The 27,896-nt window shown below is 37.2% G+C and overlaps 1 protein-coding gene across 1 annotated transcript in view; it reads left to right on the top strand.

Moving 5' to 3' along the window:
* The first annotated feature begins 249 nt into the window (after positions 1-249).
* The window catches only part of PHF20L1 (PHD finger protein 20 like 1), a 49,479-nt gene continuing 21,832 nt past the window's right edge, over positions 250-27,896 (top strand). The window contains exons 1-12 of the mRNA XM_027898478.1: positions 250-417; positions 822-927; positions 7,904-8,075; positions 8,231-8,315; positions 9,056-9,144; positions 11,238-11,300; positions 14,888-15,095; positions 15,726-15,857; positions 18,614-18,696; positions 22,502-22,754; positions 24,788-24,973; positions 25,179-25,385. Of these exons, the coding sequence (XP_027754279.1) occupies positions 845-927; positions 7,904-8,075; positions 8,231-8,315; positions 9,056-9,144; positions 11,238-11,300; positions 14,888-15,095; positions 15,726-15,857; positions 18,614-18,696; positions 22,502-22,754; positions 24,788-24,973; positions 25,179-25,385 (1,561 nt within the window). The 5' untranslated portion in view covers positions 250-417; positions 822-844. The remainder of the gene's footprint in view (positions 418-821; positions 928-7,903; positions 8,076-8,230; positions 8,316-9,055; positions 9,145-11,237; positions 11,301-14,887; positions 15,096-15,725; positions 15,858-18,613; positions 18,697-22,501; positions 22,755-24,787; positions 24,974-25,178; positions 25,386-27,896) is intronic.

Raw genomic sequence — 27,896 nt, 5'->3', positions numbered from 1 at the left:
CGGAGCCCCCGCGGGGCCGGGGCTGGGGCGCGGGGCCCTCGCCGTGTCCGCGCTCCTGGCGCTGGCGGTGCAGCCCCGCCGCGGAACGGGTGTCCCGGTGCCGCTCCCTCCGCGGCTCCGGCCCCACATCCCCGCGCCCCTGCCCGGCTCCGGGCTGGGGGGGCACAGGGGGCACGGCGGAAAGTCACCGCAGTAGCTGCGGTGGTTGCTCGGAGCGGTGATTTTTATTTATTTTTTGTTAACAGTTACTGACATCCGCAATAAAATTAAAAGCCAGTTGTGACTGAAACTTGCTCAGTGCTGTGAGTGCGACTCCAGAGCGCACAGAAAGGCTGCAGATGGCTTTTTTTTTTTTTTTTTTTGTTCTAATTTTGATTTTACTTGTCCTTTAGGCCATGTTTATCTCTTCTTGGTAAGGTGAGTTTTTCTTGGTTTTTACATTTTTTGCCCTTGAGGAGAACACGCGTGTTGACTATAAGTAAATTAAAATTTTACTCCAAAAGGACATGAAGGAATTACAGTGTAGTACAGTTCCAGAGATGACCATCAGATTTTTTTGTTCCTATTATTTTTGACTTAAGGTTGATGACAGGGTTGGTTTGGTTTTTTTTTTAAGGGAAAGAAATCAGAATAAAAATATATATGAACGTTTTTTCAGTGCCTTCTTTGGGCCTTGACTATATTTCTGCAAGCTTAGCAGTTAAATGAAAAGTCAGGATTGAAATTTCACATCTTTTTCCACTCTCTAGAACATATTGCTGTCAGTGACGTGTTTTAGGCAACATTATGTGTTTTAATGCAACTTTTTTCTTCCTCCAAAGGTGGTGAAAAAGAAAATATCAAGATGAGTAAAAAGCCTCCAAATCGTCCTGGAATCACATTTGAGATTGGTGCTCGTTTGGAAGCACTGGACTATTTGCAGAAATGGTATGGAAGACATTGTGCATTTGCTGAGAACATAATTATTTTGTGTACATTATGTGCTTTGATATCTGATGATGTGACTTAGTGCACCTATTAACTGACTGTTTCACATGTGAACTTCATGAGTTTCCACCCCAGTCAACACTGTTCGCTTTTAGGAAAGTACTCTCTCTTCGGAAATCAGACTGAACTTTTCTGTGGGTTTTTGTTTGTTTGCTTTTGGTTGCTTGTGTAGCTGTAGTGAGCAAGAAGCATTTCTGGGGTAGTGTGGAATGCAGTGTCATGGCTGAGGTGGTCGATGTGTCAGTGTTAGTTTAGTTAGTTACTTTATCATACTTCATAGGTTCACAAAACTGATTCAAAAAAAAAAAAAAAAAGAAGACATCCTTAATTGCTGTGCATGAGATAGGCAAGTACAGTTGTGTTTGTATCAAACAACTGGAAGAATGAAGGGCTCTGCAACCACCCAGGCATGTTGTGAGTTCAGAGGCTCTAAAATCAAAATTGTGGGCACAAGGACCATGCTGCACAGCATGTGTGTTGTGAAAGGGGCTGTTCTAATGAAATAAAGGATCAGTCAAAATTTTATTAAAGCAAGTGGACTAATTTGATGATGTGTGCTGGCCATGCTAGTTCCGTTTGAAAAATCCCTGGTTTTGTTAAAGCAGATGACAGAAGGAATTGATGCTGCCACCCAGAAATTTTTTCTCCTCTGCTCCCTGATTTATTAGGGCTAGGAAGTGTAGAGGTGTGTACCTGCTTTTCTGCTGCATTCCTGGAGAGCTCAGCATGCTCCTGTAAATATCTGATCCTTTAACTCCAGGTGATGTGAGAGACAAGTCTGTGTATTATTGATATGTTTGTTCCAGAAGTTACATGCTCTGCATAAAAAGTTGAGTCAAACCTTTTATCTGTAGAGCTTTGATTTTAATTATAGCAAAATTGTTTGTTTTAATCAATGGTCTCTGAAAGAATTGATTTACAGAACTGTTCTTGTTCTTACCTGTTGCTGTAGAGTGGATTTTCAACATACTGATTCTATAACTGAATGCCAGGATAATGAAACCATCCAAATAGTGCCAAAAATAATTTTAATACAACTTTTTATAACATCTTCTGTGACAAGAGATAATAGGTTAATATAACTAGGTAACAAAAATTAATGTGTAAAAATAATTTCAGCTTAATTGTATCAAAAAGAATATCACTGAATCTGCAGTGTATAGTTTGTTTCAGATATGCCCAGCATTTCCACAGGGGAGGGTTGCGTGTCAGCTCTGGAGGTCTTGTCTAGGTTTGGGTTGTCAGGCATGGGCCATGTCACAAGCTCTGCAGCTGAGTTGCTGGGTGTTTTCAGGAAGAATAGAATTTATCTTAAACTTTCTAGGAATTGATTTGTCATCTGTACCGCCAGGTAGAACAGGTCAAGTTTTATATACATGTTAACTTTTGTGGTGCCATGTACGGGAGGAGAAATGTAATAATGGAAATTTTGCACTTGCAGCAAGACTGAAAGCAGAGCTCTGTTTCAAATGAACTAATATTCACATGCAGAACCAAACAGCTTGTGACAGAAAGTCTCCTGTCGTGTTATTATTAGGGTGACACGGGTTGCAATAATACTCCATGTGATTTTTTTTTTCTTAGCTTTCTGTTGCATAAGGGGGTGGTGGATGTTTTTTAAATTCTTTCTATATATAATCTGTATGCATTCCCTTGATTTGCATGCATAAATACAGACTTCAAAGAAAATAAAGTTGCTGAACTTACATGAAATCTCTTTATATTTTTTAACAAAAGCTAAATTGAAGAGCAGTGATATTGCTTAGCTCAGTCCTTCTGCAAGTGACAAATTGAGAACACTTGCTGAAAAATAGCCTTTGAAAGGGTTTTATTTTTTTCCTCCATTTTTCTGAAAGCTTGCTGTCATTTAAAGATCCACTGTTCATGACCAGTTAAAATGTTAATCAAGAAAGGCTTCTAGGGGATGTGAGGAAAAAATATGTATTTGTATGTTTTTGCTTTCTGAGGCACTTTTGCAGGTCTGAAATTTTCAGCTCTGTAGTAGTTGCTGAAATTCATCTCATGGAATCTGATGTTCTGTTTATGATCTGTAAACTTTGGAGAGGCCATTGTGTACTGTGACTATTTATTGCTTAAAAGCCCCGTAGTTTTAAATGAAGTTTTTGCAGAGAGTGTCTGGGTCACTGGTATCATTTGTCATGTACCATGACAGAGCAGAAGAAAGCCTGGTCAAACTGGTCAGCAAAGACAGGCTGTCAGTGAGTGTGTTTATTTTTGCTTTATTGTGTAGGTAGCTGCAATTGAAGCTTTATCAAGTGCAGCAGTTGTGTTGTTGCAGGGCATTGTCTTACATAATGAATTTGTACCACTTGTTACATTTAAATTCACTAAAGCAAACTATGAAATGCAGCTCTAATCAAAATCAGTGATGTTATCTGTCATCAGATAGTAAATGGGATGGGATTGGGAATTATGAAATAGAAAATTACCAAGTACATTAGATGATCAGGGGCTTGGAGTGTACGACCTGTGAAGAGAGAGTGAGGAAACTGGACTTGTTTATCTTGGAGAAGGCTTCAGGAGTTCCATGTCAGCCTTCTAATACCTACAAGGCTGTAATCAAGATTTGCTTGGCCAAGCTGTACAGATAGATAGAGGACAAGAGACAACAGACATAAATTGAATTGAGAGGTTTAGACTGGGTTCAAGGAGAATCTCTTCTCCCATGGGACAGTCAAGCAGCAGATCAGGTTGCCCGAAGAGTTTCTGGATTTTCCAGCACTGGAGGTTTTCCAAGCCTGGGATGGATAAAACCCAGGAAAACCTGACCTGATCCCATAACTGACCCTGCTTGGAGAGGGAGGTTGGTCTAGAGGCTTTCTGAGTCCCTTTCGACTTGAATTATCTGTGATCTCCTGCAAAAACTGATAAATGTGCACACCCCCTCCTCCTCTCACTGAGGAAACAAATGGAACAGCAGGAAGGCTGCACATACCTGCAAGTGCATGTCCCTGTGTAAGACAGTTCTTAAGCCGTCAGCTCCCACAAATAGGACGCTGGCCCTGCAAAACTGATGTATTTAAAGGTGCATCTCATGCTTTTTTCTGTCTTTGTGTGTCTTTTGGGGCTCCAACTATCTACTGGTTGTCCCACAAGCTGCGGATACTGCTTTGAAGAAAACAATCCTGTTGTATTTCTGAGACCATAGTTCTTTATTAATTTGTTTCATCTAAACTCTGAGGTAATGAGGGAAGTACAGGTACATGGCGCTTGTTGTTCTGAAATGGAAACAGAGCACTAAAATATTTGATTATCTGGATGGATTTTTTTTTTTCCCCTAGTATAGAAGAAATCTTTTCTTTGTAAGTCTTTGGGAAATCTTGCTTGGCACAACCCTTGCTTTAGATTTCAGTTGACTGGGTAACCTGGCAGGTATTTGAAAGGATGGTGAAGACTGTGCTTTATATTGATTGAATACAATATATATGTTAAAGCTACGACCCTAGAAATATGTGTTTACAGATTTTGCAGATACCAGAACACTATTTGTGAGAAGTCAGAACGGAGGGTATTTAGTTTTTTATCCTTCTGAGGTAGAAGGAAACAGTTTTTATATCAGTATTGGGAAAGCAAGAACTGTATCTGTAGACTTTGTAGGTGCAAGCTTGGGCAAATTTACTAATGTTCTTGCATCCTGTAAAGTTTGAAATGCGTATTGTCCCATTTCACAGGGCAATTCATCACCTTTTGATCACTTTTGCTGGGTTAAAGGGAAGACGATGATGTAAAAATGAAAAAAGCTCTCTGTGTAGCTGTTACTGGGTGTTGAGTGCACTGGATAAAATACTTTGGGTTTTGTTTGTGGTTTGTTTTTTTTTTTTTAACCCTGTCAACAAATGAAAATGGGAAGTTTTCAATGATTTTTTCTTGTTTGAACGTCAGAACACTGTCATTGTCTGACCAGTGCTTCATAATGTAAGTTTTGTAAGCTATACTAAATTCTGAAGCTTTCCAAAGAATTGCATAACTCTAATAGGTTGGAATTGCCAAGATTGGAACCTGCCAGTGAAGAGCATGCAATGTGTAAACTGGGTAGATACCATCAAATAACAACAATTCTCCTGTTCTCTCTTTAAAAAACAAGAACAAACACCCCTTAAATTTGGATGAAACTTCGTTTTGATTAGTAGATACTCTTTCCAGCATCTTGTTAAAAAAACACACCCCAAATTTTCAGGTTATTGTTTCTTCCTACAGAAAGAACACTTTGATTGTTGAATTTCAGTGGGCTGGTCTGGTTGGTTTTCTTGGTTTGTGCCAATGTTGGCAAATCTGTTTGTATGTTAGTTTTATTCTGATCACTTAGTGTGCAGTACTTGCTGGGGGATTTAACCTGACTGGAAGGTTGTTTTTGCCTTGGACATCCTTATGGTTTGGTACTGTAAAGAATGATATTTGTATCCCACTTTGTAGCACTTCTTCAGATGTAACTTTGTAACTTTGTGATGTGTACGAGATGTAAACGTCTTCATATTAATCTTTTTAATTTATGAAATTGATTATTTTCAGTAAAAGTACAAAAGCACCAGAAAGATGTTTCTGTGCAGTGTAAAATTTGCAGTAGGAAATTCTACAATATGTGTGTTCTACACTTTTCCACTGTGGGATCAGTATTGTGAAATATTACTGTTTGTACATATTTGTGGCACATTGTGTGGCTAATTTTAGTAGATATTGAGGGTAATAACTTGTTACTAAATCCATACAAAGTTGTGTTTGGGTTACCTAATAACCAGTCACACACGGCTTGGGTGGTTCCATCTCTGGGGACTGAAGCTGAGTTCAGGTTTTGTCTATTCATCTTGCAACCACTCGCTTAAGATACATTGGAGAAACATAAATTATAAAAGATTTTGATTGCAGAAATGGCTTTTAGGAAAGGGAAATTAACTGATAAGTACTTTGTGGCTGCATTTCCTCTCTAGAGTGATCTCTAATGAGACTTTTATATTTTTCATTTCTCCTTTTATTAACTCCTGCCAACTTTGCTCTTTTTATTTTTTTGTATATATTAATTTCTTTATTCCTGGCTTGCTGAATTTTTGTTTAAAACTATCTTAATTTTAAAATATTTGCCTCCAAACTCTACTGTGTATTTTACTTCCCCCTCTTACTCGGTTTTCTCTTTTCAGGACATTGTACTGCAATTTCTTGGTTTGTCCCTTCTGTTGTCTTCTCACACGGTGCTTGGAATGGTGACTTGGCTGCTGCTGACCAGGGAAAGCTCCCAGCCATAACAAGGGAACTGCTGTAGGGAAGCACCATAACAGGAACAAAGTGTTTGCATTGGAGATGTGTAGGAAAAGGAGAATGCTGTCTATCAGCTGATACAATGACCATAACTTTCATACAATAACCATAGTTTGGCATCACTAGGTGTCTGGCATCTGATAAACCTAAAATTTCTAAGGGTGCTGAGAAAGTATCATTCTTGGCTTCCATTTCGCTGCTGCAGCACAAGCTCTCCTTTTTGTTGGCTACAAAGTTGACTTCCTGTCCTCTTGCTTTTCTGCTTCCTTCCCTGTGATAAATGCTGTCTGTGTCATCCTTTTGGTAGCATTGTTACTCACAGGTTTGCTCTAGGAACAGTAGCTTTACTTTTTGCTCTGCTTTGCTCCTCTTCCTGCTTATTCCGAGACTTGGTGTGTAGTTGTAAAACGTCTGAAACTGGAACACTTGGGAAGATGAGAAAAAATAGTAAAGAATTTTATAATAAAATTCCTAAATGTAGCAGCATATGGTTGGTCAAAGTTAAACCAGAATGCTGCTGCTGGGATTCAGGTTTGACCTATGAGTTTTACTTCCAGCTTTGATGCAGTAGATCATCAACTTCACCATTCTTGTTAGTGTTGTTATCAGTCTACTTGAGAGGGGAAAGGGGGGATTGATATTGTTGTTTCTCTGGAAGAAGACCTATGAAGTGTCTTGGAAAAGATTTAGTTAGTTGTGTGACAAATGAGAGTCTACAGTTTTAGACTAAGACTTTTTTGGGGGAGAAGTTGGAACTTAAGGAATGGCTATGAAAATATTTTGCGTTTCTGAAATATATGGATGAGAGAAACGCAACAAGAACTTGTGCTGTCTGTGAATTCTGATGTGAGGGTGAAATGTGGTTGAAGTAGTAACCTAGAAAATCAGTTTTTCATAATCAGCAGCTCCTGAAATATTTAACTGCTGGGAAGCTGTGTACATCCCTGCAGTTAAGAAGTAGGACTGGAGAAAGGAAGGAGCAAATTGAGATTGACACCTTTTGTTCTAATCACTGGGAAATAAGGAAAGCCTGTGCTTCTTGAAAACTTACATTTTAATCAGAACACAGTATTAGAGACTCCTTTAACAGCACAGTCAGTATTTTGGAGAGAAGGCATTCAAAATTGATGTTGACAGGGTTCCTGTACAGTTGCTTTTCTAGCTGATGGAATTTGCAGCAGGGCTGGGAATTGGTCACTCAAGCTCTGCTCTCTTACTATTGCTCCACAGTAGCACTTGGTTAGAAAAACACGTTGCGAAAGTTAAAGGCTGCTGTCCTTGGCTGAGGTCTTCCTTTTCAATACATGCTTTGCTAACTTTAGCTCATCCCTAGTATAAACTCTCATAAAAAAATTATTTATCTAATTAACTTTTTTTTTTCTTGAGATTCTTTGCACTTTTGAATCGGTTTCAATACTTTTGTGAAGGGCAGAAGGAGCTGAATTCTGCCTTGTTCCCATTTTCACTGATGTATATCAACTCTTGAACTAAATCTTACCGATTTAGTAACTTAATTTTTTTCAAACTTGGAGAGTTCTCTGTACAAGGTGCATATTACAACTTTGTAAATGGTCGTGGAAGCACTGTTGCATCTAAACCAAGTAAGAAACCTTTGAGCCTTACCAGTTCCTGTTTATCATTCGAGGTATCCATCTCGTATTGAGAAGATAGATTATGAAGAGGGGAAGATGTTGGTCCATTTTGAGCGCTGGAGTCATCGCTACGATGAGTGGATTTACTGGGACAGCAACAGGTTGCGACCCCTGGAGCGACCAGCATTAAGGAAAGAGGGCCTGAAAGATGATGAAGAATTTGTTGTAAGTGGCACATTTATTTTATCTTAGACTTTTGCTAACTGTCCTACTTGTTTTCCTACATTAAATCTCTCTAGCACATAATGTTTAATTCATTTTAGGGGAAAAAAAAAGATTTAAATTATTTAAATAATAATGAATAAATTTGTATAAAATAGGATTTTAAACCTGGAGAAGAAGTCCTAGCTCGTTGGACAGACTGTCGATATTACCCTGCAAAGATTGAAGCCATTAATAAAGAAGGTATGTGTGCATGTATGGTCTGTAGGTAAGGTCTGTTTGCATATGTCTGCTTAAAAAAGGAATATGCCTATAAAGTTTTCCTCACCGCCTCAATATTAAGTGAAAATGTTTCTATCAAATTTAACATTGTTTGTATTTTATCTGTATTAAATTGAAAAATTGGAATTTCTCCGAGAAGACAAAATGCTTAGGGTTTTTAATCAGTGATCAGAAGATCCAGTGCACAGTCTTGAGAATATTTCGTACTGTTGTTGATTAGGGTTAATGATATGTTTAAATTTTCGTGATTGTTTTAATTCTGTTTATTGAAGAAAACAACAGAAATGGGGGAATAAAGGAACACTTTAGATGAAATACTTCACAGTGGTTATATTTCTAATGAGCATAAGTGGAAGTTTTTACTGTAGTTAAAGCAAATGAGGATTTGGTTGTAAGTTGAATTGCTTCCCTAGTGTGGCATCTTAAGTATGACATAATTCTTTCAGTGAATTATGAGCAAAAGTGACTCAATAGCTTAAACATGCTTGACATTGTTCAACTGGACAAAGAACAACAATATAAAATCAGGGCTTTATTGAGGCTGTAATTCTTTTTTTTCCTTAAAATTCTGGATCCCAGCTGTCCATAACACTTTTTTACTCTGTTCATACAACGTACAAAACATTTTGCTAAAACTTTCGTAGTAACAAGATGTGTTTGCTTCTTAATTACTAATAGTGATTGCATCAATCATTTTCTAGGAACATTCACAGTACAGTTCTATGACGGTGTCATTCGATGTCTTAAAAGGATGCATATCAAATCTATGCCAGAGGATGCAAAAGGGCAGGTAAGGATACTTCAGGTAATGCTGTGTTAGGTTTTTATGTAGTTGTTTGTTTTTTTTGTTGGTTTGTTTTCTTGGGTTTTTTTTAGTATCTTGAGATAGTAAAAGTATCATGTAGTACAACTGGTTTTTAGGTTACAGTCTTTATTCCAGGTCCTGCACTGCCTTGCTTCACCAGTTTATGGATGATGCCTCAGAGTGTGCTGCTCCAGTGGCCTTGCCTCTCTCTGAAATGCCTGGCTGCTGGACACTCCATTGCCAACTAATCTGTTCCCAGAGTCTTGTCTTGCAGAGTTGACAAAACCAGGGGCATCCAGTGACTTTTCCCTCTGGTGTCCCTCAGGAGAAAGCTTTAGCTTGTCAGCAGTCTGTGCTGCTCATTTTTTTGTTTAATTTTATTTATTCCCCACCCTCTACCCATCTCTTTGGTTACTGCTGTGATATCTTTTTGCCCACGTGTTCTTATTAATGTGACTGGAGGTTTTCTCCCTTGTATCAGAACTTTTGGGCATTTGGACAGATAAGTGTTTCTTGTCTTTTATAATGTCCAGTTGCTGTTAAAGACAAGATGCTGAGTAGAAGTTGAGGGAAACTGTGCAGTAGAGGACCTGATTTAGTCACTAGGCACATGTTTACAATAAATTGTTTCCCGAAGGAGACTAAACTGAAATCTGTAGGCACACTAACCCTGGTTTCTTGCTGCAGTCTTACAGTAACTCTGTTGAACCAGTGTGTAATATTTCAAAGATTACTCTCAGTAGGACAGTAAGTTAGGAAACTACAGAGTTTCATTTCGTTTTTTAAAAGGCAACACTTGGGTAATGTGGTTGTGACTGAAATGAAATAACTCTTTTGTGACAGTATAAAGAAGTCCCTGCCTCTGTCCTTTGCTTTCCTAGGGCGTGATGTTGTGTCTAATCTTGAGTTACTATCTTAGGCCACAAGCATTTTCAGCTTTAAAAAGAAATAGTAAATCCATTTCTCCACAACCATTATGTTGTCTAGATATGCTTGATGGCAGTCCAGCTCATCTATTATTTCTAATTTTTCTCAGTAGTTGAGAGTTATGGTGCCACTCATGCATCTCAGGGGCTGAATGTAGGCTGCTTCAATAAAATCTTGAGAAAGAATAAGAGGGACAAATTTACACTTTCTAAGATGGATTTAGAATTTTGAAGTTGTCTTGAAGCAAGAACACCAATTTTGCTTCCTGTAATGCTAAATGACATTAGTTGTAGCATTTAATTTTGCAAAGTAGAAATAAGCGTGAAGATATTTAGGTTTCAAAGACAATTTTTCCTACATTTCTCCTATATCATGCTATGATAAAATACTTGTTTTTCTAAATATTTTTGTGTTATTTCAGAATGAAAACGTGATCAAAGATTTGGTTTGAAAATCAGTTATCTGAAACTAAGCTTTATCTAAGCCTAAAATGCAAATGGAAGTTTTTGCTCTTTTGCATTATTTATAAGAAAACACTTACTAAAATTTATGTAAAACTTAAAAAAATACCAGGAAAATAAATTGATTTGAAAAATAGTAGACTTGTCAGATCCAATGCTTCATGCTTAATTTAAACCTGCAACTTGCTTTTTGCCTGTTTCCAAAGGAAAAAATACTTTTCAAGAGATGAGTGTAAGCTTAAGATCCTTCCAGTTCTAGTGCATCAGCAAATCTAACAAATGTAAGATCTTTTTGGAAAGTGTGTGCTAATTACATGGAGAGAGATACAGATTAGTTAATACTTTGATTTGAGCTTAGTGTGACTCGAAGGAAGAGATTGTAAACACTGTAACACTCAAACTGTTTTTGAGTTGTAGTGTAAGTGTGTTTTAATAAGACTGTGAGGGTGGAAAGGCAAAATTTTTAAAGAGTGGAAAATATTTGTGTGTCTCAGTGCAATGAGACTCGAGGTTCAGTTGCTGTGCAGATAAGAGCAAATTAATAGAAATCACACAGATATATGTGGCTTACAGAGTACAGAGAGGAAAAAAGGGGGATATTGAGACTGCCCTTGTGAGAGCACATATGAAGTGTTTGGATAACTTACTTTTTCTGTTTCATGTTTTTTGTTTTATCTTCGATGTAATCAGGCGCGCGAGAGGGAGCAGATAGCGCCGGAGCTGAGATTAGTGACGGAAATCGAACCAAAAGAAGTGAGTTTTGAGGAGGGATTTGAAGGAGAGGGAGGGGACTTGGCACACAGGAAGAGGAAGCTGAGGAAAAAGCGTGGATTTGCCAATGGGCCAGAGGAAAAAAGAAGATGTGACAGGAGACAATGTGAGCCAAGATGTAGGTGGGGCAGACTGTTTAGAATTGAAAGGTGAGGTTAAGGAATCCAGGCTTGATGTGGAATCAGCCAGTCAATAGACTGATGTTTTATGTACGTGTATGTATGAATGTGTGGGAGTTGTGATGTGCCAGGAGAGGAAAAACAGCTGAATCTTTAGTGCTATAGAGAAGCAAAAAGGTGGTGGTTTTAGGCAGATGAAGGGAGATCGATGTGTGTGTGAATTCTGCTGTTGATGCAAGTGTTGGATTTTAGAAATTATTCTCGTTTTGCCTTCCAACTGTTGGAGGATTAAGGTCACACAGAGGAATGTTTTAAAATACAATTGTTTCAGCCAATTGAGGTGTAAGGCTGTTGGGTAATTTCTACTAATGTGTTTCTTGATCGTGCAATTTCCTGTGTTTTGATTTAGTGAATCTAATTAGCATAATGACAGTTTTCCTCAGCAGTGATAATGTTTTGTTTTCTAACTATAGTGTCCCATTACTTTTCTACTGTCAATTTTCTTAGCTTACTTGAAAGATGAATTTTAGTAAGAATAAAAAAGGAGGAAGGGCATGGTTTTGATTTTCTTTTTTTTTTAAAGTTATATACATAAATGAGAAACTCACTGGAGTGAGATACTGTGGGAAGTGGGAGATCAGGCTGGATGGTGCAGAGTTACACAACTACAACCAATAGAGAGATGATCTCAGGACACCAGGGAAAAATAGGGAAAACTTCTCTTAGGAGGTTTATGATTTTATTAATTTGTAATGTGTTCATATTTAGGTCCTTGGCTTTGTGTATACTGAATGATCTGGGAAAATGTCCTGCTATTAAAGATTTGTAACTAGTTTCTGTGATATGTATGGTACTTAGTGTACTGCTATTATGGTTGTCAGGGTAGATATCTTACTATTACCCTGAGACAAATTTCATACTTTGTTGTGCTTTAGGCTCCCCCTGTTACTTGCAAATTTTTTTGTTAATTTTTTCTAAAAAATTCTGAAAAACACATAAATGGATCTTTTTGAAGAAGTTCCTGTGTTCTTCAAAAGAAATAGAATTGCATCAGCATCTTAGATGCTAAATAGTTGTTCCATATCAGGAGCTGTGCTGCTGAGCAGTCACTTAGCAGGAGTTCAAGGTCAAAAAGCAGGAATTACCTGTCTCACTTTAGTGCTTATATGTTTACTCCAGAGCCAGAATAAAAATGGGCCAAATCAGAATCACAACATTGTTTAGGTTGGAAGGGACCACTTGAGATTATCTTGTCCCCCGTGACTGCTCAAGTTTCTCTTCCCTGAGTTTAAATTTACATGTTAATCTAGAAGAAAAGTATAACTGTTACCGTAACTAATGTGCCTCTGCTCTGGCTTCTGAATGCTTAACCTTTGTTTGCTTCATTGTTACGTGTCCTGCTACCCTTTGTAAGCCCCATGTTTTAAGAACAGTATCCAAACAATGAAATAAAGTACAAACAAACCCCCCTTCATGCTGCACCAAAACAGCTGCCAGTAGAATAAGATACTTGGTTCAGTGTGGTCCTTGAAGCTTGGTATCTTCTGAAAGCTTTTGATTTCAGGGTGCTTAGCTTGACTGAAAATTAGAATGCCCTTCAGAAGCTATTTTGACGCCGGCTGCACTTCTTTTCCTTCCCACTTTTATCAAAAGATCCAAGCTCCAGCCATGTTACTGATCCTCTTCATCCCTTGGCCACGGTACAGTGTAAGACTTCTCCTCTCAGGTCTCCTAATTCCTCGCCACCATAAACAGCTCAATCCATTTTTTTTGTCCTGCTGGATGGGCAAGGCTCTGGATGGACTGGAGCTAATGTGTGTGCTCGTTTTGGCTGGCCAAAAAAGAGGTATGTGTTGTGCTTTTGATTGACTGCAGCTGGCACTTAGACACGCTCCTTGGTGCTGGCACGTCACCAAACGGCCTCGGTAGTTGCCTGTTGTGTGAACGTTGCCAAAGCGCTTCCAAACTTTGCTGCTGGCTAGTCTGGGTGTGTGCAACTGCGCTGACAGTGTGGACATGGAACACTTTGTCTTAGAGGAATCAAAACTGTTGGTGTTTCTAAGTACATAGCTTTATGCAAAGTAGAAGCGTAACCCATGTAAAGCAGTTTTTTAAAATAAGTGTTGAGCTGTGGAGAAGGAAAAGCATGATACAAGAAGTAGTGCTCTGTATCTGTGTTATGCTTTTTCTCATACATCAGCAAAGGCAAAGAAACTCAACAGAAACTTACAAGACTTATAATATGTAACGAGTGGGAAAAGTTGCATTGAAACAAGATTTGTAAAATCAAGCTACTTAAGGTATCTCATGGTGACATAACAACAGGGAAATACTCCAGAATAAAACAGAGTCTGTCTACAACTGGGGAGGGGGGGCGAATTACTATTTGTCAAGCACTCATGTAACTAGACAAAAAATAGTCTTTTACATACTTTTTTTGTGTGTGGTAGTACTTGTGTAGCGAGATTGCCTTTAGTGAATGAATTATCATTCAGAACACTCAGATGCTTAATTCTGCCGGGGAGATGGTTGATTGCTATTGCCTTTTATATCGCATATAACTTCTCCACGAAAAAATCGGTACCTTGATGTTATAGGGAATTAAACAAAAAAAATACTTCAATCAAAAGGATCAAGTTACAGTTTTTGCAGTCAGGAGACTTAAGGCAGGAGTCTGATTGCTCCAAAGTAGTGGAAGCAGCCAGTCTCAGCCTTGGAAGTATTTAGTTCCCCTTTGCTATAGGGTGGCTTGACTTGGTCTAGATGCCAAAAATTTGGGATCCAAGTTCTGTTGTTTCTGTATGGTCAAAATAAACCTTTATCAAAAATGTCATTTTTATTGCCGTAAGTAGGGATTGTGAAATTATATTGTAGAGCAATTTATTGAATTTACTGGATGAAACCTGTAATATGTAATACAAAAAGAATGAAAGAGTGCTATCTGTAGTTACTCCAGAAACACAGGTGTAGTTAGATAGGAGTCATCCCTGCTTTATCAATTTAACTCAGGAAGAACTCTGCCCAATTATGCAGCTGGACCAGGCTTTGAGATGGTTGTAGCTTTGCATAAGAGTTCAGCAGCTATGGAATTGTATGTTTCAGAGCCAGAAGGGTAAGGAAAATGTCAGTGTTCTGGGTTTGGGAGCTCCTGGGTTTGTAAAGCAATGACAAAAAGTAGGTAACAGGGAATGTGTGCAGTCATCATTCTGCACACAGTGGGTTTTTTTAAGTTGTGGTGTTGTTTTTATTCCTGTGGCATTCTGATAGTACTTCAAGTTTATTATGGCCGTTTGGGAAACTCATTTTACCAGTCTTTGAGTAGTAACCAGAAAAATAAATTGAACTTCTCTTGAACATTTCTAAATGAAGTTGCACTGGGTTTTAAGAGTATTTTCTGTTTGAGTCTCAGGCACTTTTTAATACTTACTTACCATTTTTTCCTTTTTGGAGGATTGGATAGCTTTGGTCAAAGCTGCTGCAGCAGCAGCAGCCAAGAACAAAGCAGGAAGTAAACCCAGAACCAGCGCAAACAGCAATAAAGATAAAGAGGACAGAAAGTGGCTAAAAGTCCCTTCAAAAAAGGAAGAAACCTCAACCTCTACAATCATGCAGGATGTCCAAAAAAAAGAAGAGGAGCCTACATCTAGTGACACATTTGGTAAAAACACATTCTATAAAAGACAAAATCGGTTTTCCTGTAGTGTTGAATTAGAATTCCTGTTGCTAATTTTGCAATTAAGTAATAACTAATATTTCTAGAGGAAGATGTCTTATTTGCTGTTATCATGACTTTGTGATACGTAATCAAAATAAACCATTCTTATCAGATAAATCTAGTTCAGTCAGCACTCTTAGTGCACAACTTCTGACTAGCTTTATCAAGAGCAGAACATTGGTTTTTTTTCAATAATTTCATTGTACACTTCAGTTCATATTCCTGCATCTGCTGTTACCTGTGAGATAATCCTTGATCTTGTTCTAAGAAAAAGAATATTCCAATATGCAAGATATATCCATATTCATCGATGTTTGAAACTATTTCTTATTTGATAAGAATTTGTTAATTTTTATGGTCTTTAATGCTGATTTCTCAGAATATTGACTAAAAGTTACGAATTTTGAGGTAATATGCATTTAATGCTTTAGTTTGTAATGCTAGGCCTTCAGAATGTGCCATTTTAATTTTTAATAGACTTTTAAATTTACTGCAGTTCTGAAATATTTAAGTATTATGGGCATTGTTATGTATTTACGAAATGTGAGTTAATGAGGTTTCTCTTGTGTTTAGAAGTAGGATTTCCTGTAGTGGATGTTCCAAAGATGGCCTTTGTGCAGGCAGAGAGCACGTTATCACACAAGAGGAAAAGTAATCTAGGCAACTCATTTCAGGCAAAGAGAGCTCGTCTAAACAAGATCACTGGTAAAATATTTTTTTTGTTGTTGACTTTGTTCCTTTTTATGTAGTGAAATATACATGTTTATATAGAAGGTATTGAAGCAGATTGCATAAAAACACACTTTTGAGGGAGACAGTCACTGCAGTCTTTTACTTGTTGGGAATTGTAAAGGAATCTATAACTGGTAAAATCTGCCTTGTTCATACATTCAGAGAATGGTTTCAGACTGTACTTGGTCTTTTTAGATTTTTAGGACAGTAGTCATCCTGAATTAGTGAATTTCTTGACTATATGTTAACTCCAGCTGCACAGTTTTCTCCATTATTGGATGAATTTGGGCTTTGCACAACTTCTTAACAAAGTCACGAATTACATCCTACCACTGTAAATTAAAGCTATGGTTAGCTGTGGAGAAACAACTTAGTTAATATGTTCAGTGATGAGTTATAAATTTGGTAATATTTAGTAATACGTTAGTAAATGTTTTGTCACAAAATTTTTGCTGAGAAGAGTTCACAGTACGTCATTCAGGAACACACAAAGTATTTAAAGGATTAATTCACTTTCACTGAAAGGTAACACATTCTCTGCTAGCAGAGTGTGCCTTTGTGGAGACAGACAGACATTTTTTAAAGTTATAGTAAAGTCAAAGGCTGCAAAATCATGGTTTCTGATTATTCATCTCAGTCTATATGAGCCTGTCTTACAGCTATTATTTTCGTAAAGCTCCTTAGAAAATAAAAATCCACAAACACAGGTAAATATGATTTCTAAATCTACAGGTTTTTCAGCTAGTTTTGGTATCTTCTACCACTAAATGCTATTGGAAAGAAATGAACAGAGCTCTTTAAATATTTATCTCACTAGTCTGTACATCTTATACTACTGGCAGCAATTAAATTGGGACTCAGCTGAGGATGTACATAGTATGGGCAAAGGGGAGTAGAAATGCTGTTGGTATCTTAGATATTTGTTAACTAAATTTGGAACCAAAGAAGGAACCTTCCAGCAATGAAGATGCTGGAGGCAGAAAATGGGTTTTTCTAAAGGCTGCATCTGAGGTATGCTGTTACTTACAGAGGATGGTGAACCTGTAGTGCTGCTGCGGTAGTTGTGGAGGAATGGTTGGTTTGAAAAAATACTTAATGGGGTAGAGAAGAAGGAAATAATAAGGGTTGTGTACTGACAGATCTGGCAGAATCTAGATTCCTTTAATGACTTGAATTTCTGATCACTGAGCATCTTAGCTAGAAGTAAGAGAATCTGAGAATGAGAGAATGGTTTGGTTTAGAAGGGACCTTAAAAGTCATCTAATTCCTACCCTGCTGCCTTGGGCAGGGACACCTTTCACTAGGCGAGCTTTCTCAAAGCCTCATCCAACCTGGTCTTGAAATCTTCCAGGGATGGGGCAGCCACCCTTCTCTGAGGAACCTGTGGTTTATAGAACCACAAAAGTTTCCTCATGGACTGTAGCTTGTTGTTTTGTATTTAAAACATCTTCACTTGATTTTGAGAATTCTTTTACACTTTTTGGTATAGATGCGTGATCGTCAAATAACACTGCAGTTTTTGTGACTTAATTTCAATAGGATAATTTCAGTCCCAAATACTTATTCTAGGCCATGAAACCTAAATCTTTTATGTAGCCTAATGCAGAATTAAAATCTTATCAGATAATTTTATTTGGTTTTTTTTTTTTGATAGGGCTAAGTAAATTTCTTCTTTTCAGTTAACCTAAACTGAAGCATCACTTAATCTAATACAAGAAGTAAATGAAACAAAGCACCAAGTGTTTATTGTGGAGAGCTGAAATATTTTTGTTTTATTTTTATGTCCTGAATAGGTCCTGAGATCCCAGGCTTCACTAACTTACAATTCTTTGAGCATCGTGCACCTTAAATTAATTTTTGTTGTATCTGATTTTTCGTGGAATGCAAAGGAATTCCCTCTGTATTTGTCAGGTTATTTTTGGGGACTTCAATTCTTTACCCCAGTAATGACATTTTCAGAGATTATAACAGAAGTTTTTATTCAGATTTTCAGGTTGTATCAGTTCTGCTGTGTCTTATGGCACAGAACTTTTTCTTTCTCTGCATACTTAGGCAATTAAAGTTATTGTGTGGGGTACAACTGAGCTATTACCATATGCTTTGCTGAAAAAAGCTTCCGTTTTCTTATATTGCCTTGTCTTTTACAGGTTTTTGTAGTAGTGATATTGTGCATAAGTGTGTTAATGAAATGACATATTCTAGTGTATATATTTGCTCCCAGTATGGTCCCATTATTGAGGTAATTTGGGAGCTCCACGGCTGAGAATATTTGTTTGGAAATTTGATTCCTTGTTGATTCTATCTCAGCTAGGTTTGCATGTGTTACAGTTAGGAAGTAGGAATACAAATTCTAATGCGGATTTCTTAAAGACTGGAAAGGGGAGAGAGAGAACAGTTTTGTATATAATTCTGATGGCAAAATTTGCTTATGCATCATACGGATTGTTTAAAAGCCCAAGTGGATGGTGAGGCTTTATTTTACAACCGACAACTTTGTTTTCATCTTGTCAGTGGAAATGCCAGAGATTTACCTCCTGTATAAGGATTCCATCGTTGGAATGTCCTTTTGAAACTTTTTGTTTCTTCTAGTTTAAAGTGTTCAGCTTTGCATGGAGTCATTTCAGAAAGATTCATGTTGTAGATATATGCAGTTGATATTTGCTTTGTTTTCTACAAATTCTTGTTGCAAGGTGCTTCTAACTGCAATTATCTGCAACTTTTCTCCTAAGGTTTATTGGCATCCAAAGCTGTTGTTGCGGATGGTGCTGAAAAAAAGGAAGGCAACAAAGAAACAGCTCCAGTCCTGGAGCAGGTATGAAATGGTAGAGTTTGATTCTTTTGCAAAGTTCCCACTGGAGTGTGCCATGGAGATGTAGTACCTACAACATTAAAATTTTCCCCTTCAGATATAACAGGGAACTGAAAATTTATCTTATGTTTACATTTCTGGCAGAGCCAGAAGTATGGAATTTAATTGTCTCTAAATAGTGTTGACTTGAATTTCAATAATGAGCTTTTGTGTTAGAAAACTAACAGAAAACAAAATAAAATGAAGTCTCCACACAAGAAATGTGAGGAGACCAGCATCCCAAGGTCCAGTTTTGTAGCTGGAACCATGACTGGCTTAGGAAAAGGCCCTTACACAAATTTAATTTGTGTTTGAAACAGGGTTTTTGCCATCACATAGAACTTCTTTTAAAAGAAGTTTCTTTTATATTGTAAGAATTTGGTGTTGTAGGCTTGTATGTGATTTATGAACTGCTCAATGAGCCATACATTTTGCAAGGGTGTGTATTTTAATAAATACAAAAAAGAAACTTTTAAGTAATGTTAAGGGTCTGATTTTTTTTAAACCTGTGAAAATTGGCAGGACCTGGAGGCTGCCATTTTATCTTTGGCTTATTCCACTGTGTTCAGGCATTGCTGGACTCCAAGTTGTGCAGTACCTTGCATATAAAAAAGGGCTGAATGCCTGAGCACGGTAAAGCAAGCTAAGGATGAACAGTAGTCTTGATTCAGGACATCTTTGTTTTCCAATGATTTAAATCAGAGCCTTAATGTAGTTTTAATACAGCTTTTTTGTATGCATTTTCATTCTTCTTTAACAGCAGCACTTGAACATAACAGCCTTGCTGCCTGCAATTCTTTAACAAGCACTTCTGTTCTTTATCCCCCCACCCCCGGCACACTCTACGAACAGTCCCCACCCCAAACTTGATTTGATATTTCGGTTGTACTGGTTCTTTAGAGCTGATACATGATTGCATTGCTCTGGTTTTCCCATTGACGCTGCATTGGATGCAAGTGTTGTCAGTGGAACCTGGCTCTCTGTTTTGGATGCTGTCACTGTAAGGGCCGGCGGAGCCGCCGCGGTGCCGATGCATTGACCGATATTTCGCATAAAGGTTTACAGTGTATTGACACTACATTCCATTTCTCAAATTTTTTGCATATTAAAGATGCTATGATTTTTCTTGCTACTGTGTGTGATATTTTCAATGTGCAAAAAACTGTGAAATGGCTTACAGCATGTTGGTTTTTCTTTTTTTTTTTTTTTTTGAAAGAATCATTACAATGTAAATCTTGCCATGCAGAATCCCATTGCAGTGAATGGGACTTTGTGGTTTACATAGACTGTGTATGCAACAGTATAAACTGCAGTGCATATTTACTATAACCTTTTTGTTACTTCTTAGACTTAGTAACTCGGCTGTTCCTGTTTATTGATCAGATATTAAAAAAAAAAAAAAAGATGTCTCTGTCATTGTTTACATGTTAATGGTCTGAAAAACCTCATTTTTTGAAAATACTAGTTAAGCTCCTTTAAAGAGGCATCTAAAATCCCAAATTCTCCTATGCCTTTGCTAACTAACTAAAACCAGAAACCTCACAAACATTTAAGTGATTGACTGTGGGGAGGAAAATTGTTGAGCTTAAAGTTTTTTTCACTAAGTTTCTGCCCAAACTGAAATTAAAATGGCCGAGTTATAAACCTCCCAAAAAGTTTTCCAGTAGTGAAGCTGACATTCCTTAGAGGTTTTGTCTGCTACTGCTATAAAATTGAATGGGTAAAATATCTTGTAGGGTTTTTTTAATAATGTAATACAGAACATGGTAGTAGAAATATTCAGGCCAATAGCCGAAAACTGACTTTGTTGATGGAAGTTTTTGTTTATATATTTTTAGTTTACAGTTGTCTTAAACCCAAAACCTCAGACAATTAGTTGCAGATACAGTAGTTTATTTAAATGTATTAGGGTATGTCATGTTATATTTCCTTTTGACCAAGACCTGATTAGATGGATAACATTAATTCATTAAGGTTTTTAATGTTAATTTGTCCTGTTAAGAGGTTAAGCACCTTATCAAAATCTTAATTTAATTTTTTTAATCTTGTTTAAATAACTTTGTAATTTGAAAGTAATGGATGCTGTAGTATGTCTTTCACATCTGTGAAGATGAACAATAAAATTGTTTATTTACAAGTTACGACTCTAATTAATTTCTGGTAATACCTCTCATAACCAGCATAGGTATCCTTTACAGTCCATGGAATATTTTATTTAAATGAATAAACTGCACTTAGTACTTGTGTAATTGAGTTATTCAAGGTAGCACTGATGTCTGCTGACTGGGATGTTTTGCACCGGACCTTTACAGGATACTTCCAGCGAGCAATTCACGTAGCATTCAGGGGTGCCCTTTTACAGACATAGGATGCGCACTTGTGGGGTTTTGTTTTGCCTTTTTTTTGGTTTTCCTCCATTGGAACATGGAAAGTTCCAGTGGAAAATAAAATTGCAATTTATAACAAAACTCAATAATACCCTCAAAATACCAGAGACGAGATGTTTTTAGTTTGGATAAATTGGTGCGCACGTTCTAGAAATAACCTTCTGCTCTGTTAGTTATGGTTTTATTAGATGGTGCTATGCTGTGTGATGTAACTGAGACAAGAAAGGGGACAGGCTTGAGGAGTTACGTTCAGATATTGTAGTTTGCCCTTATTAGGCAAGTTGTAACACACACACGGTTTTAGTAATGTAGGAAGACCTTCCAGTTAAAAATTGAAAATGCCAATGTCTGTCAATGCATGCTAACGGTCTAAAAATAATACTCAGTATGTGTTAAGAAGGATGAAAATTGGTGAATTTGGAAAACTGCTTTATATATTGACTTTGTTTCCTTCAAAAACTGTTTTAACTCTTTATCTGCTCATGTTTTCTCCAACAGTTAGCAATCTATTTAACCCTGTGGTGCTAGAAGTTGTGATTTCTTCATGTTTGCACAAACATATAATGTGGTGAAATCCAGACTCCCAGCACTGAAAAGGGGTTGTGTGAGAGTGTGCTCAGTATTTGGAAACCTTTTGTTATTTTCTGACATTACTTAAAGGAGCATTATTAACTTTTTCGGGTTCTCAAAAATACGGATTTCACGTTAAATATGGTTTTCCTGAGGAACTTCTTAATTTTTTTAATTGTATTTTATTTTTTTACTGTGATCAGGGAAATGACCTTGCAGGGAAAAATTTGGCAACTTTTTTTTTTAAAACTGCAATCCCCTGAGGAAGGGTTGTTTGTTCATAGCAGTGCCAGAGTTCAGGGAGTGTCTGGACAACGCTCTCAGTCACACGGCTCAGCAGTAGCCAGTCCTGAAAGGAGCAGGGAGTTGGACTCAGAGATCCTTGTGGCTCCCTACCAACCTGAGATGTTCTGTGATTGTACATCAGTGTGTGCCTTCTGGCCTGTAACAAAGTGTTTTCTCCAAATTACACGTGGAGACTGCGCTGACAGTCCTGGTCAATTGGAGATGAAAAACTTTGGTGAATTTTTAAATGGGGAACAGAGGAAAAATGCTTTCTTTTCGGGCTTTTTGCAGGTATTTCATATAGTAAGAATTGAGCGTTCTGAATACTGAAAACAATTGATAGTGCTCCTTTAAAAAAAGCAAAATTTAATGTGATGCATTTTAAATAGTCTTCATTTGTTCTTAAATTAATGTTGCTTTAATGTGTGTTTGAATACTAAAATTGCTTTTAAAAAGATCAAAATAGAATACAAGAACTACAGCGAAGAAACTGAAATAAAAGTATCAATTTTTTATTATTTATTCAGGAGATTTCACCTAAACCACAAAGTCAGAAAAAAAATGAAGCTGATATTAGCAGTTCTGCCAACATTCAGAAACCTGCACTGTTATCCTCAACTTTGTCTTCAGGAAAGGCTCGCAGCAAGAAATGCAAACAAGAATCTGGAGATTCTTCTGGGTGTATAAAGCCCCCTAAATCACCACTTTCCCCAGAATTAATACAAGTCGAGGATTTGACGCTGGTCTCTCAGCTTCCTTCTTCTGTGATAAATAAAACTAGTGAGCACAGACATTTTAAAAAAAATACCGTAACTACTTATAAGAGATATACAGAAATTTTCTTTGGTTGTAAATGGCTATTGCTTTTAAAAATTAATCTGCTTTAAATAAAGGGTCCAAGTGGGAGAATTAGGGGTAGCTCAGTATTTTAAAAGTCAAGTTGCTTAACAAGGCATTTGAATTACTCTACCAGAAATAGTGCATTTAAATAATATATTGATATTTATAGAGTTGTGGCTTTTAATGGTTGGCTTTCCCTCCAGCTTAAATCTCCACATTAGTATTAACAGTGATACAGGAAAAATCAAACCTCCCTTCTGAAAAGGGCCTGATTCATTAAAAAGAAAAGACATACACCTTGGTGTGGACCTTTCCTTCTCTGAGAAATTTCACCTTCAGCAGGCTGATGTGCTGTACCTGTTGGCTGTGGCATTCTTCGCCTTATGTGATATTTCCTCCAAATATGATGTGAGAGAGAAGATGGGTTCGAGATCTGTGGTGGAGAAATATAAAAAATTGTGTTTCTTTGTCTCAGAAAAATCTCATAGGTGTTCAGCTTCTTAACACATGTAACTGATTTGCCAGGTACCAAAGTACTGTTTATCAGAAGAACAGGGAAAGCTTTATGCTGCATGTTTGAATATGCTATTTTTTGTGATTATTAAATTATTTCTATCATTTTCATTTGAGGTTACATTAGGTTTTTAGTGTTGCTTAGTGTCAGGTTCTTTGCCTGAAGAATATTAAGTGATGACACCAAGGGTTAAAGTAAATGCAGGTTTCAGTAAGTCAGAAGCTACATTTTTGTTTCACTTTTAGAATAGTGATTGAGGATGGAAGATTCAACCTGCATCATGTGTTCCCCTTAACCTTCATATTTTCTCTTATGAGATAAGTTTCTTTTTAATCTTTACTCACAGATAACTCTAAATGAGTGGGAGAGGGAGGGGTGCAAATTCAGCTGTCTTCATTTGTGGTAAAGGACACAGTGGTAAAAACTGTATTTTTGTCCCCACTAAATATTAGCAGTCATCTATATTGTAATACGCCTTCCATCCCCACCCCTAGAACAATGGTAAGTAGTTTTCCTGGAGCATGTTTATGTCTTGGATTAAGTTAGACTTCTCTGTAGTGTTTTTTAAAATCAGCTAATTTAAAAATTGGTTACTTAATAGGTTAGATCTTGTCTTTTAATGTTTGGCTTCCAAGTTTTTGCTACCTCTAATGGTAATTTAGTTTTGCTGTGTCTTTATTTTTAAACCTGTGCATCTTTGACACTTAAAACTACTTATAAAAAGGAGAAAAGAGTGATTTACAGTGTTATAGTGACTTAAATGTTTTTTCTAAGGCAAAATTTTTTGAAACTGGGTAAAATTGGAGAGGTGTAACAGAGTGTGGGTTTTTTGTTTTTAATGAATCAGGCCTATATTAACCTATATCAATCCTCCCCCACTCCTTTTTTCTTTTGATTTTTATTGAATATAAAGTCCAGGAGCCTTCTTACCGTGCCTTGCATTGGCAGTGTATGTTTGAATTACAGTTGGGGTATTGATATCAGGTTAGCAGAAGAGAGGAGGTGGGATATAAAATTAAACACTGTTTTCAATTATTTTTCTAAGTTATATGTTAACACTATCCATGAGTTTTTAGATCTTTAACTGTGATCATTTGTTCTGTTTATTGTTAAATCCTATTGTCCCCTTCCATTTTAATTAGCCTGCTCCCATGGGTTATATGGGGAGGGTTGCTTATTGTAAATACCCTGTTTGCCTAAAACAGCCACCTTTATCAGTGGGGAAATAGGTGTCCTAATATTGTATAGTAAGCAAAAACCAGAATCATGTCTTGAGCACAGCTCTTCCTTTTGCTCCTGGTAGTCACAGTTTTGTAATTACTTTTTACCAGCTTTACTGTGATTACCAGCTTTGCAAATAAGGGCTACTTAAAGCACTCCCCATCCTTAGATCTCAAATACTGCGGTAAGATGATGGTATATCTCTCTGCTTCATGAACATTGAAAGATCTCTTTTTAGGTCCATCACAGCCAGTGAATTCCCCTAGATCCTACAAACATAGCCAGCGGAGAAGAAGATCACAGCGTTTAGCCACTTGCTCCTTGCCTGATGATTCTGTAGAAAAAGTTTCTTCTCCCTCTTCAGTTACTGATGGAAAAGTGTTCTCCATCAGTGGTCAAAACCAACAGTCATCAAAGTTGGAGGGTAATGTATCTTAATCTAATAAAGACCTGCCCAAGAGAAATTGAATCATAAAAACTAGACCTTTCATGGTTTTCATCTAATGGGGTATTTTGACTTGCTGTAGCTAAAGCTGTTTGCTGTTCCTATGTTATGTAACGCTGCAATCCAGACTGTTGTTTGTTGGACCCTGTATCTTTTTTAATATGACATTTTTTCTTTTGTGTAGTACCTGATGTTGCTCACATGTCACTTGAGAAGCGTGGACCATGTCTCCCTCTTGATTTAAGCCGTAGTTCAGAAGTTACAGCACCATTATCCACAGAATCCACTTTCCGTAATGAATATCCCAGTAAAGACAAGGAAGATATTCAGATGGTTACATATCTTTCTTCTAAAGCAGTAACTGATGGAAGAGTAGCTACAGCAGCGTCAGGTAAAGAGATTCAGTACACAACCTGACAGGTGTATAGTTGCAGGGGTAAAATGTGTGTGTATTCAGTCTCGCAGAAAGAGGGGATACTTTCTGTTTTCCTTTCTGCACACTCAGAAACCTGCCAACCACTCTTCCTGGACTCCCATCTGCATATTCTTTGTCTTCCCCTGCCTTTGAGCTGCATCAGCATTTCTAACATGTTTTAAGGAGAATGTGAGAGTGTGGAATGTAGGAAGCAGTATTTCTTTCAAACATATTTTACGTCATTAAAAGTTGTAAAAATAGTTAATGAAGCGTTTACTAACATATTAATATACACTTGTGGCTTCAGCTTTAAAACAGTGGTGTTTTCAAAGACAGTATTCCTCTGCTTTCTATTTGCAGCTGAAATTTTGCCCTTTGCTTGCTTTGAGATGTTACTTGAAAATATTTGTGCAAAGTCTTCAGAAACTTTTATATAGACTTGGTCACCCTCAGAATTAGCACAGAGTCCAGTCCTGGAATTCTGTGCTGCCTCTCCCTTTCTAACAGTTCACTGGCTACTGTGGCTTCCATCAACCACTTGAATAGAGGTAATGAAGAGATGTGGGGAAGGACTGGTATAGTGGTTTGCAGACCCTAGAAATGGACTGTTTTCATCCAGTGTATCTTATGTGTCCATATCACTTTTTTATAAATAAGTCTCATGTGGGTGAGTATCAAATAATTTCTAACTGACTTCCAAGAAAGAATTCTTTTCACAAGTTTGTTGTTTTGTTTTTTTTTTTTAAGTGAGAAAATTGTACTGTAAAGTAAGAGGAGGGAAAAAATCAAATTATTATACTCTGCTGGGAAAGTTGTTGATAAAAGTGATTGATAGTAAGGGAGGACAGCATGACCTTAAAGGATATAGTTATGGCACTTAAAATATATCTTAATCCATTAATCTGTGAATCTCTTAAACTAATTTGTCAAAATAAGGGCTATGGGAATTTCTGATGATCTGCCACTTAAGCTTTTTAAAGTATTAAAATACTACTTAATTACTCGAGTAATGTGACAGTCTTCATTTGCCCTTGATACTTTGCATAGCAGTAGAATTACAGATTCCTGGGAAAAGTGCTTCTGTGAAAGTCCTTTTTATTTTATGTCTTCTGCCACTAAGAGAAGGGCTTTTGGGAGATGTGTATTTGCCCACTCACTGAACAAGCTCCTAAAAGAAACCAACAGCTTCCAACTGCCATCTGTTTCTTGTTTGGTAGAACTCATTTCAGTTCTTAGGAATTTAACTTCTGGCTTTTCTGATATATCTTCTGGCTCATTTAATGTATAGTTGGTAATGCTGGAAGTTGCCTGTTTCCATCATGGGCCTCGCTCAGAGTCAGAGGGAGCACTTGTACCTCTTTCCTTGTTGAGCTGGGTCTTTGTTGTGGCCACAGCTGAATCTCCTCAAAGAAAGAATAAATTTCATTTAGAGAAGGAGGGATGCCCAAAGCTTTCCTTTCTCATTCCTGTCAAAGCTTGAAATTATTGAGAAAAGTTAATTTGCATTATGCAGGAACATCTCTTTAAGTGCAGTTTAATATATTGCATTGTTCAATGTATCCACTGTGCCTCTGTACACTTCAAATTGAGAACTCTGGTGTTAAATCCAAACTCTTCTGTAATTGGGTTTTCTTGATCTGAAAGAACTGTTTCAAATTACATCTGTTTATGATATTTCTGCTGTTAAGATTTTACTGACACAGTTTGGACAGATCTGGTGTTCTAGATTTTGCCATCACTGGGTTTTGCTAAGTGCACTTAAATTAGACCTGCTGTCTTTGTAATCTTTGAAGTAGGTAAGTGTAGGTAGTTTTAGAGATGATGGAGGTTATTTAGCCTTGAACAGCGTGTTCTGATCACTGTAATAGAGCTGGACTGGTTTAGGGCCAGAGATTTTATTTGTGGTGTTGCAAGTTCTGACTTCTGATGGAGTCAGTTGAGTCAGTTGAAAAAATAATGGTGTGTTGTTAAAATGATGTGTTTTAATTGCTTTATTCAAAAGTTACTTAGTGTTTTTTAGAGGAGAAGGACTAGGTGCACCTAAGGGCAGATGCATAAATGGCAGCTCATAGTATTAACACATAGATTTCAATATCACTGTTCAAAATTAACAACTGATTGTTTTGTAAAGGCCACACAAATATTCTGTTGTAATTCCTTCAGTCCACAGGCTCCATGGAAATACTGTGCACTTTGGTACATCCTGTACCCATCATTACTGAACAGAGGTACTGCTTTGCCTAAACTGTTGTGAGGGCCTCCTGATATTGTACACACATAACTAAGAATACTTGTTTCCATTTGCCAGATTGTTTAAAATGCAGATAGGTATCTGGCCTTCAAATCCACAGTCAGTCAGAATACCTGAAAAACACTGTAGTTTTGCAGTTCTGAATATCTGAAGTTGAGGTCTTTCTGTAGTTGTGTTTTTCTTTAAATTTGTGATTGTTTTTCTTGGTTTCTATAACTGTACCATTTGTGTTAGTT

Source organism: Empidonax traillii, unplaced genomic scaffold (assembly GCF_003031625.1).
Source record: "Empidonax traillii isolate 1590-97213 ecotype Southwest subspecies unplaced genomic scaffold, ASM303162v1 scaffold598:size422692, whole genome shotgun sequence".
Classification (NCBI taxonomy): Eukaryota; Metazoa; Chordata; class Aves; order Passeriformes; family Tyrannidae; genus Empidonax; species Empidonax traillii.
Note: the sequence above shows the minus strand (reverse complement) of the source record. Positions and strands in the feature narration are given on the sequence as shown.